The sequence below is a fragment of the Fusarium mangiferae genome (genome assembly GCF_900044065.1).
Source record: "Fusarium mangiferae strain MRC7560 genome assembly, contig: FMAN_scaffold006, whole genome shotgun sequence".
Classification (NCBI taxonomy): Eukaryota; Fungi; Ascomycota; class Sordariomycetes; order Hypocreales; family Nectriaceae; genus Fusarium; species Fusarium mangiferae.
Window position 1 is genome coordinate 2410322 of NW_024573926.1, and position 11396 is coordinate 2421717.

At 48.6% G+C, this 11396-nt stretch overlaps 3 protein-coding genes across 3 annotated transcripts; 1 reads left to right on the plus strand and 2 right to left on the minus strand.

Moving 5' to 3' along the window:
* Positions 1 to 1358: 1358 nt before the first annotated feature.
* Positions 1359 to 3462, minus strand: FMAN_03565 (uncharacterized protein; the record flags this gene model as incomplete). Its single annotated transcript, XM_041832402.1, has 4 exons — positions 1359 to 2373; positions 2432 to 3037; positions 3100 to 3193; positions 3249 to 3462. The coding sequence occupies 4 exons, from the start codon at positions 3460 to 3462 to the stop codon at positions 1359 to 1361; spliced, it is 1929 nt and encodes a 642-aa protein (XP_041682868.1).
* A 3035-nt stretch (positions 3463 to 6497) lies between these two features.
* Positions 6498 to 8137, plus strand: FMAN_03566 (uncharacterized protein; the record flags this gene model as incomplete). Its single annotated transcript, XM_041832403.1, has 2 exons — positions 6498 to 6904; positions 6952 to 8137. 2 exons carry the CDS (start codon positions 6498 to 6500, stop codon positions 8135 to 8137), a joined length of 1593 nt encoding a protein of 530 aa, XP_041682869.1.
* Positions 8138 to 8505: 368 nt separating this feature from the next.
* Positions 8506 to 8982, minus strand: FMAN_03567 (uncharacterized protein; the record flags this gene model as incomplete). Its single annotated transcript, XM_041832404.1, has 1 exon — positions 8506 to 8982. One exon carries the CDS (start codon positions 8980 to 8982, stop codon positions 8506 to 8508), a length of 477 nt encoding a protein of 158 aa, XP_041682870.1.
* Between the last annotated feature and the right edge of the window lie 2414 nt (positions 8983 to 11396).

Genomic DNA, 11396 nt, shown 5'->3' on the forward strand with positions numbered 1-11396 from the left:
TATTGAGCCAAATCTACTCAGAGGCTCCGAGACGCATTGCCAGCAGGGTAAAGGGGGTATAGAATGTGGATCAAGGCGCGCAGAGATGGCAGAATAAAGGCGATAGTTACAATGTGAAGAGTATGGTATAGGCGACCGGGTTGAGAGTGGAGGCGAGGAAGAACAGAGATCACGTACGGAGTTGGAGAAAAGCAACAGAGAGTTGAGCCAGTGGATACCCCAGCTACATGGAGCAAGTGCTTGTTCACGGTGGAGTCAGATTCAGTGGTCAGTGTTCACTTCTCCCAATCCTGGCGTCTCAGGGCTCATCTCACCTGGCGGTCTTCGCTTCGTGTGGTAGTTGATGCGTTTCTATGAATGAGACCTCTCCGCTCAGCAGTGTTAGACACTTCACTAGCATCCATCGCCACCACAGCACCAATAGAAATTAAAATTAACATGCATTACACTGTGCCTCTCAGGGAACATGGCCGCTGAGCCCTTGAGGAAGCAAGTTCAGTAAGTGGAACGCCACTGGATCCGACTTGAGGAGCCATTGCCAGGAGCCTTCACAGAGTTTTAAACACCATCTCTGTTTGCAGTTGAGTATATGGTGTTTGGTTCGTCATGGAATAGGCATCTGTGTTCAAACGGCGTTCCCAATTTATCTCAGTTTTCTGTATCGCTGAACGTGAGTCACCCCATATCTGAACGATATCCAGGGCTGAAAAGACATCTGCATGCTTTTCTGTTCACTGCAACAACAATTGAACCCTGGATGACCCTGCCACTAGCATCCAGAGTAATTATCATACTCACTGTATCCTTGTAGCATCGTCAAGGCCAACCCTCCTACTAGAGGGACAGATGGAGTTGGTGGACCACTTGTCAACTGCAAGGTTTAGCCCTCTGATCTCCATTCCCTGGAGCCAGAAAACTTGATAGCACCAGCCCACTCTTGACCAGAGTGGTGGGTCTCACAATCGGAAGATCAAATCCAACTTTCGTGCTGCGGCGGTCTTTTCTTTCGTTCTCTAGCCCTGAGCTTTCTTGCGACTTGAGCATCGCGAGGATCGGTGTTTTGTAACAATGCCTCTCGGGTTAGTAAGAGAACTCCGAATAAACTGAAAATGGCCCCATAACTATGTAAAATATTATGGATGTCTCAAGGAAGAGGGTTTGGGGCAATCAGAAGGTCGTGGCGGTATCAAGTGTGTGGGCCAGTCAAAAAGTTACAAAATACACTTCTAGTTTAATATAATGAAATGGCTATTGCTATTGATAACGCAACATTACTATTACGATAATCATTGAAAAGACCGTGATATGAAAGCTCTGAGCCATTCACCAAGCATCATATAACGCTCTCTCCAGCAACATCATTGGTGATGCCTCTCTGGTGTATAGCTTGAAGGAGGACCAGGTGACCAACTCGGAGAAGATACACCAGGCGAGACAGGTGTCTTCCTACCAACTTCATACTGAGGGAGCTCGTTCACACCATATCCACCGCCATGCTGTTCTGCAGGAAGCTCTGTAGGAGGAACTTGTGAAATGGAGATGGACTGGTGAGGACTCATGTGGTGCGGGCTCACGGGCTCCGATGCGTGGCCCCAATACCCCGTCGATGTGAGCGGACTGACCGTGCTGGGAGGATGTATCAGGTTGCCCCCGTTGGCCTGATACTGATTCTGTGTCATTGAGGATTGACGTCTCTCTTCACGACGGCGGTTGACTTTCTTGCCGATACAAAACCATATGAGTAGAATAATAGCTAGCCCTGCAGCACCGCCGGTGGCAATGCCAACGATAGCACCTGTAGCTAGTTTCGAATCAGGCTTGTTTGTCTCGCTTGGCTTTGACGACGCTGTTGATGTGCCTGTCGTGGAAGGGATCGATCGGGTTGGCGAGCGCTCTGCTATCTCTGGCCTGCGTCCAAGCAAGTCTTGCAGAGGCTTGTTTCCCTCATCGAAACCATCCTTGGGGGCCACCAGTTTCGCACCGCCTTTCTTGTTTCCACCAGTGACATTATACACGTCAACAGGTACGACGTTCTCCGTGATGTTGGGGTTGTAGATAGCCCAGTACGTCTCATTGTTCCCCGCGTTGTTGTTTGTTCCGGTCCAGAAATTGTGCATTGACCAAGCGTCATACGCTAGATCGCAAGCGTCAGTGTCGGTGTAGGTGCCTCCGATGACAAAAAGTTGCGACATGTGTTTGACCATGTTGCATGATGCGCTGTAGTGGTCGTACTCTGGTGGGAGCGTAGCGTTTCCGTGATGGTCGGGGTATGCCTTTACCCAGATGAACGACGGGAGGGTCAGGATGTAAATGTCGTTGAATGAGGTTGCGTTTACAACGGGAGGTTGCACGCTCAATCCTCCCCAGAGGTATCTTTGACGATGTGAGCATATGGTCCTGGTGATGGGGATCATGAATGGCTTTGACTTACATGTTGAAGGAAGACTTGTCTGGTGCCCACGCCACATCGACGCAGAACTGACGCCTATTCTGCGGTATCTCTCCAGTCGTCTTCTGGGTTGACCATGAGTTTCCCTTGGCATCAAAGACAAAGACCTCATCGAATGGCTGCGGGGCTTCCGTGTTATTACCATAAGGATCGACAATACCTCCTAGGTACACAAGTAGGCCGAGAGAGTCGCCAGCAGGTATCCAGACCATGCCTCCTTCAGCTCTGGGCTGTTTGCTAAGACTAGCCGCCTGTGTGAACTTTTCCGAGTCGTATGAGTACGTGTAGAAGTTGGAGCTCATGGTTCTGTCGCCGGTCCATCCGCTCATGGAGGCGTTGCTTATCCATCCTCCGAGGTAGTAGCCCATGCCGGTCTCCGAGACACCGACACCAGCGCCGTACGAGGCTACCTTCGGCGGAGGGGTTATATCGGGCGTTCCAAAGTCGTCCCATTTGTCGTAGATTATGTCGTAGCTGATCAGACTGTAGGGCTCTTGTGAGAAACCGTTGTTCCATTCGCCGCCGTAGAGGTAGAATCGCTTGTTGACGCTATCGCCCCAGAGTATGCCGCCGTTTACGCTCGGAATACTGTTGCATTGGCGTTAGCCGATCTCAAAGGAACATGAAGAGAAACGTGGGGGTCATCTTACCTGTCATTCTTGCTTAGACTGATATTCAGGTCTGGCCAAAGATCGCCGCCTCGTTCGACGAGGTTGTTGAGGTCATGGTATGAGAGCCAGGTATCTGGAAATAATTAGTCGCCAAGAAGACTTGTCTGAAAGCTCCTGGGTTGACATACTGGAGTAGTTCTCGTGAGTTTGCTGGAAGTCATCAAAGTTGACCCAGCCGCCATCGATGTAGAGTTTGTCGTCAATGACCGTTGTTTGGTGTGCAAATCTTCGGCAAAAGTCATCTTTGGGGTTCTTGGCGGTGGTCCAGTGGACAGTGAGAAGCAGAGCAAGTATAGCTTGAGTGCATATGAACCCAATTTGCTTCCGTATGAAGGTCTCCATGGTCTGTTTCAGTAGAGTCGCAGATGAAATGGGGAGGCTTCGTAACATGGAGACTCAACTCCGCACAACAGCGGGAGTCTCCTCTTTTTGAGCCTCTTTCTTATGCCTGTCTCTCTTCGGGTAGAGATCAGGCTCTGCAAATCTGAGGGGAAGTCGGCGCCATTGGGTGATCTAGATAGCGATAGTGCATGACAGCTAACAGGGGGTCTCTAGGTGAAGGGTGTCTCCTATTCAAGGCTATCGAAAGTGGCACTCGAATTGGCTCAAGATGGACAGATCGTCCTGGTTCTGGGCACAATCGATGCCAACTGCAGACGGGATGTGGCTGTTCGGATTGATACGGCGTCCCTGGCTGATCAAGAGATTGGCGGCAAGCACAAATCTTTCCTTGTGACTGGTTGTTGGTTCGCACTACGATGTTCGTTTGACTGGTATACTGTATATGAACCTGCGGAACATGGACGCTGTACGCCAAGTTACTGATCCCAAACTAATGGACAAGAAACGGCCACGACCTAAATGTGCAAATGGCGTTGGGTGGTTGGGTTCGGAGGGGCGGTAAATACCGAAGACGAAACGCCATGGCTTGAGCCAGCTGTTATGAAGGAGGAAAAGAAATATTTGCGGTAGCTCATGCGTGCACATAACCATACAAAGAAGCATAAAGGGCTTAGCATGGCGTTGACTACAGGAAAATATGGTATCAAGTGTGCAGCAGCATCGCAAATCACAGTAAGTGATGTTCAGGAAATATTGGTGGCGCATGCAGGGAGGTGCCCTCACCGGAACGCCACACAGTTCAGCTTCTGCAGAGGCTTTATGCCGTGGCCGTCATCCTTGCACAATCATGACCCTCAGGCCTCGACCTCCGCTTTTCCACGGGGAGATCTCAGGCCTGAACTCACTGGAGCGGTGCAACCGGTTTGTCTTTCTGGTGCGGATCGTAATAAGCTGTACTCACAGCGAGACGACCAGAAGGAGCCAAAAAGAGAAGAAGTACATCAGCAACTTCAAATTCTTTCTTCAAGCTACTAATGTCGTTCACAAATCCTAAGTCTCAAAAATGGATTAAAGTACTCATTATCGCCAATTTATTGCAATAGAAGGAAGTACGACTTGTTCTTGAAGTGTTCCGAGTAGCTACCTTTAAATCCTTGCTAATTCTAGCCCTCCACCCTCCCATCGTGTCTTACTCTTTGTCTCCCAAGTATCCAGTTCTTGAGGGATATCTAAAAGGAGAACATACGTCTAGCTCTCCAACGATAAGGCCTGCTTCAAATCTCTTCTGTGTACTCTGATGTTGACTCCCTCCTCTCTCTTCGTGACATTATGTCTGTCGAGCGCCTGATAATTCTGACATCCGACCACGACTTAAGACGCAATGGCATTCAAGAGGTGACCTGGTCAAATGCGCCTTGGGGTATTCTGGTATCTCCAAGCGCTGGAACATCACGTTGGCCATTGTGAGCCGTTGATATGTATCAAAAATGGTTTGCTGAAGTTGAGAACTTGCTGTAGTATATCTTAGGCTTCCTGGGCGCCACCGCCCACAAATCCAGCGTCTATAAGGCCTTCCCAATTCCTTCACGTACTGTGTACCATCAAGTCTTTTGTTTTCGTGAACATCGGCGTGGTTAGTTCCATTTATTGTCTATGATCATGTTCAGCAATGCAAATTCATTCTCGAGGCGCCGTTCTACACTTAGGAATAGCTCAAAGTTGACTAGAGGGAGTCCCGCCTCCTCCCTGTCTCAAGAAGTCTCTCAATCTCGAATCCTCAACAGTCCGCCATTATTTGTCTACACACTGGGTTAATTGGCTTCTATGGAAAGGTCGCCATAGAATTAGACGGTAATTCCATAGGGGTTGTAGGCTGCCAAAGGCGCTGTACCAGCTGCTTAGACTACCCCTGAGTCCAAAGTTGAGGTCAAAGAGGCTGAGCAGGTATTCGACCTGGTCCCAGCTTTTCACAAACTCTGTGACACGACACAGTATCTTATGGAAGGGGAGATAATCGAGGATAGATAGGCATCAGTATCCTCCCAGAGTACTTCGAGAATGTCTGCGTCACATGACCCTTTGATTTGAGGATTTTGCATCGTCAGGGTCTGAGTCTTGACTTAACGTCAGCATCAGGTTCAGTGCAATATCTCCCTGGCCAATAATTAGCTTCGCAAAGCCTTGCTTGTAAAGTTGAATGATCGATGGCTATTCCTCCTTTTCATAGGTCTTCCTGAATAGCTGAGCTGAGAGAGACTTCGGCCGTACCTGTTCAATGGCACCGAAAGCTCACCTGTTCAGTTATGTGGTATGCAGATTTCTTTGTGTACTCTTGTGAACAGAACATAACAGTCTATTCATCGCTTGATGGAAATCTCAAGTCTTGGAAAATTCGACGTCTTGGCCCCACGAACCAGATCCGTTGGGTTCATTTTGCTTCGATATCATGTACAGGATCTGCCAGATCACAGGTGAACACCTGTGCGCAGTGCATAGACGAAACCATCGGAGAGGAATGACTTAGCATTACTGCTTGCCCTTTACCCGCTTTCGTCGCTAGGCAATAGAGAATAGTTTGACACTGGCAGCACAACATTGGAGCCAGTGGCAGTGACTCGCAACAGTCCACTAGCGCCATACCAGACAATAAATGCTCCTCTCCCTCTCTGTTTTCGCATTCCTTCTTTCTTCCTTCTTCATCCTTTTCCCACCATCAACGGATTCCTTCCCTCCTACCACATCAGTCTTTGATCTCTACCAAAGACAACTCAACCTTTCCCTACCTCAAACGCTCCGAAGACCAACCCAGCGACTTGACGCTTAGTCCAGACTGGTGATCCGAATCGACAAACAACGTAGCACTCGCTCGAGTGCTCACCACAATCTTGGTACGAACATCCAGAAAGTCTGCGGTGGTGATACATCAGAGAAGACTACTAACTCACATACTCTCTCACAGGTATACACGGACACCATTCCTACTCAAACTGTTGAGGCTGTTCTACCAAGCCCGATCACAAGTGACCACCGTTACCATGGATGACGACAAATTCGATGACGCCAATCTCCGTGCCAAGTTACTGGAGAGGCAGGAATCTCTGATTAGCCATACCGACGACGATGCTATTGCTGATCTTCTAACTCAGCGTCAGACACCAGAGGAATGGCTTGAGGCGCTCACGAAACTGGACTTTGCAGACCCTGCCTCTGTTCTCAACCTTCGATTCGACTTGGTCAAGCATCACGTCGGGGAATTCATTCTATGCACTGGGAAAGATGCCTTTACTGTTTCGCCATGCCCCGGCGCCTTGACTCTAGAGGAAACGCCAATTGTGGATCACGACAGTGTCCATCCAGGCCTTCTGGCTCTTGAACTTTTCCCCAAGTCCAAAGCTCGACCTGCTCCCGCGGATGAAAAGCCCCCGAATCATCACTTCCTTCTGTAGTATTGCCTATCGGACGCTTGTACAAAAGATACACAACAGAGAGTGGTGTTTCAGATTCGGATGAGACTGAGTATGTCCTGGTCGTTGATGCCATTACGCCTGGGCATCCTGTGTGGCTGATCTGGGATCGGCTGTCTGGACACGAACCCGAGCCAGACTACGTCCACCCGGACGAACGTGACCCGGTTTTCCACGGAGTTGGGAAGAACTTTGATGCTGCACAGATCCTCCCCACTATTAACGACTGGCTCGAGTCCTACGGGAACCTCAACTTCAATCAGGTTGAGGAGTCCATCAAGGCGACTGGCCTCCTTGGTTTTGTGAAGGCCAAGGAGGTGACATTGGCGTACGTCACTGAGCTTCTGGGCCAGGCTGAGTCGCAACTGGCAACCGATACAATGGAAAACGACGAGATGTCCGATGCTGACGTCGCGGAGATCAAGGCAGCTCTTGGTAGTCCTTTCCAAGGAAAGAACTGTTGGCTAATTTCTCCATCTGAATACCTTCGCAAACTCGAGGGAGCGACCGCTCGCGATAGCAGCCTGGATCGACACCCACGCAAGGCTTGGAGTATCCCGCCGCGTCGGTCACCTCTGGAGTGGCTTCAGAAGCTTGCCATCACAGATTTTGCAGACCGCAAGGCTCTTTTGTCTCTTGATTGTGGTTTGCTTTATATCACGGCCCGTTTTGATCTGGTTACCAGCGATGAGGCCATTTATGCCATGCGAGCATGTTCTGATATTCTGGATAATCAAGACCAACAAAAGTTAGTCCCCGAGAATCATTTCATGTTCCTAACCCTCGAGGTTTCTACCCTTCCTGGAACTGAGCATTCTCTTCCTACCCTGGTCTATACTGTCGGGGAGGTGACGAAGAAAGTTAAAAGCACGACCTACGACTCATCCACCGAGTCCACTGAATATGTCCTTGTCGTCGATATCATTGCGCCTAGACATCCTGTCTGGCTGATCTATAATCGCAATCAAGATGTTGAATGCGGTGAGGAACGATGCATTGTTGACCCGGCTCACATGCCTTTAATCTTCGAAAGTATTGGATATAACTTTGACGCTGCCCAAATCTTCCCGAGCATTCACGACTGGGTTCAGTCTTATGGAAATGTCGACTTCGGCAAATTTGAGGAGTCTATCAAGGCGACTTGTATCACAGGTGCCGTGGAGGCCAAGGCAATTCTCTCGTCGGAGGTTGACGTGCTTTTGCGCCAGTAAATCACCTCCATGGACGACTACTTTGGGCATCAGACAGTGATGGGCCACCGAAGGAATAAGTCAGAGAATGGGAATTCTTTTACACGCAGACACAATCTTTTGAGTGACATTGGGGTCTGCTATGGGCAGGAATCAGAAGGGTTTATTACGGTATCAACAACATCATATGATAGATTCATAGTCGTGAATAAAATGATCTGCCCTTAATCTCATGTGTATTACAATGACCTGATGTGATATAATCTCAAAACAGCGGCAAAGCCCTGTTAGCAGAATCTGTGAAAGATTGTCCTGTTACCAACGAAACCCCACCAAAAGAAGTGCCTGTTCCGTCCATGCAACACCAAGTATCCAACTGATTACTCTCATCACTCAAACTGGACTGGCTCGACTCGATTAATGTTTCTCTTGGTAAAAGGCTCACAGATCACATAAACCTTCTTCTTCGCCACTCTCAATCCCTCGCCATTGTAAGCAACCTTGCGCGCATAGACATTCAGCTCTCGATGGCAGATGACTCCAGAGGGAGGCCTGAGATGCACCATCATGACGTTCGGGCATTTCTGGCCGTGTTCTCGCAACAGCTTCGCACGCGCGATCGCATCAGCACGATCTTGATACCCTGGTATGAATGGTGCACGGGAGCCTGGGTGCTCAAAGATCTCCTCCAGACCTTCTCGAACATCTTCAAGAAGGTCGTCGTATATTGCTCCAGGCATGTCGATCTTGTCTGGGACTTCAAAGTACTTGGGGGTAGCTCGACGAGGCGTGACACTTTGTCTGTGCATCTCAACATCACCAGTTGCGACCCAGCAAGGCGTACCGATCTCCAAGTCCCAAGCCATAATTGATGCTGGGGGATATATGATTGGGTTGGTGATGAGTATGGAGGAGAAGTGTTAGATAAGAAGCTTCTTTAATTGCAGTCACAAAATTGGAGATTCTGTTGACGAGGTAGTATGTAGCACCGAGTTGTGTGGTGACATGCAGAGAATAAAAGAAATCCAGTTCCCGAGAGAATGCCGGACATCACTCGATACTTATGCGCAATTACAAGCTGTTACGTCGAATTATGGAGCCACTTACGCGCTTCGCTTTCCATCGATTCCGTAGACTTTTGGCTAATACAAGAAGAGCATCAGATCACACGATCAATGCAGATTTGCATTTTAGCTTACTAAAGTTCTGCGATTGTCACCCAACATCATCCGGAGGATACCGGGTGCATCAAAGGAGGGTGAAGCCGAGGAGGAATGTGACCCAGCATCTAACGAACGTTGTACGGGCTGTAAATCGAGTCCGTTTTGTTTGTTTGGCTTGCGTGATAACATGAAGAAGGTATACTTGGCCAAGAACTCTAGTCTCGCCAGTTTTAATGATCCCGGGGGGAGATAACTACACTTTCTGATTTTCATCACGATTAACATTTCTGGCCGGGGACTTACCCCAGAGTGACGGCTATAACGGGAAATGCGAACGGTTGTCAGCCGAGTGCTCATATCAGGAGACGAACGCGGAGAACTGCGGGGTATCTCAACACCACAACCCCAAGTTTGAGTCTGGAAGAGTCCAAAGAACAGGTCGGATGGCACGTGAAGTGTCATATCATATTTGTTACCATTTCCAACTTCTTCCTAATTGGGCGATTGCCAGCTGACCTCTCATGTAGACTTTGAGACATAACTGATACATTCTTCATTTTTCTGTATTTCTTGACTTACGAGGATTTGACTAAGAAGCCGGCATGGAACCACGGTAGTAGGTCTTTGCATAAGGAGTCGGCGCAAACTCATTAATGTTGATTCAACTCAAGTCTCATAAGGAAGAGGCAATTTACTCGAGTACTGCGATCCCGAGAGGGCTTCAAGTCCGACATAAGATAGCTAGTCTTCCAGATTCAGGGACCTTTCTCAGAACGATCTTACTTCAAAGGTGACGAGGAACTTGTTACAAGATGGTAAGCAATCCAGGAGCCCTCCGCAATATGACAATATTTAGCTTTCAGTCAAACGTGCCTAGAATTCATGCACGACGCGGGCAAAGTCCTTGGTTACCCGGGTCAGTCACATGATTGACAAAATCGCCGGCTTTGTAACTACAAACCGCGCGACAGCATTGCGAAGGATCTCGGCTTCAAGTCTGCCACTCAAAAAGACAATGGGGCTCGCATCAGTAATTCTCTTGAACAAACAGACGCAAGTTCCATGAAGAAGTCATTACTGCACCGCTCATAATCTTCTACCGTTAGTGGCTACGGGAAGCTTCTCTAGTATCAACTTGTTATTGAGCTTTCAGTCATCGCTTGAGGTCTGAGTTTTTATTATAACTGTGTTTTCTTCGAAGGTTATTATGTTTCCTGGTGGCACGCGTTGCTGTCAGGTAATTCCCTGTCAGTAGCCCGGTGCAGGATTGGATCCAGTAACACGACGGCCTTGACCGTCGAAGAAAAGCAATGACGAGGTTTAAAAATGCATAACCTCTATTTGATGATATTTGCAATGGAGATAATGATTACGGGTGCGTTTCCGACTACTTCAATCAGCAGGTCCGTGTAGTTTACCTCAACACCAGAGGTCTTGAACTTTTGCTCATCATCAACGAATCGTGATACCCTCACTACTTAATTACAGCCGCTAAAGCCATGCTATCACGTGACCGCAGCTGGCTATATAATCTCTCCTCCTCGATTTGATTCCCTTTTCTTTCTTCTTCCTTTATCCTCCTCTTCTCTTATGCCGTTGAGGTCGTAGTTCACGCACGCCTGTTCGGAATTGTGAGCAGCTGCCCCCTTCAAACAGACCTACTTGCAATCGTTTCCTACGACGGCCCTCGCCAGCTGAGGTAATTGGCTGAGAGGCTTTATCTCACAGACCGAGCCATTCCAAGCAGCCGTGCTTGGAATCATTATCCCAAACTCTTCACCTTTTCTACTTCCGTCAATTCTCGAAGATTCAAGTGGAGGTGCTCCGGATTACTTTGATTCAACACCACTCTCTTGCCTCCGTCCTACAGCAATTCCTGGAACCGGAATCCGCTATCTCTTTCGAAATGGCTAGCAACTCTTGTTCCTCTAATGGGGATAATGATTTTATCGGCTTGATGCGCCTGTTAAACGAAGACAAGGAGCATGTGAATGACCGCAAGGTCTCCTTTCCAACCTGGGTTGAGGAATACTGCGACTATTCTCATGCCAAACATGCTCAAGCTGGGGTCCATGATTTGAGAGATCCCAATCTCGAAGTTCAGAGAAAGATGGGTG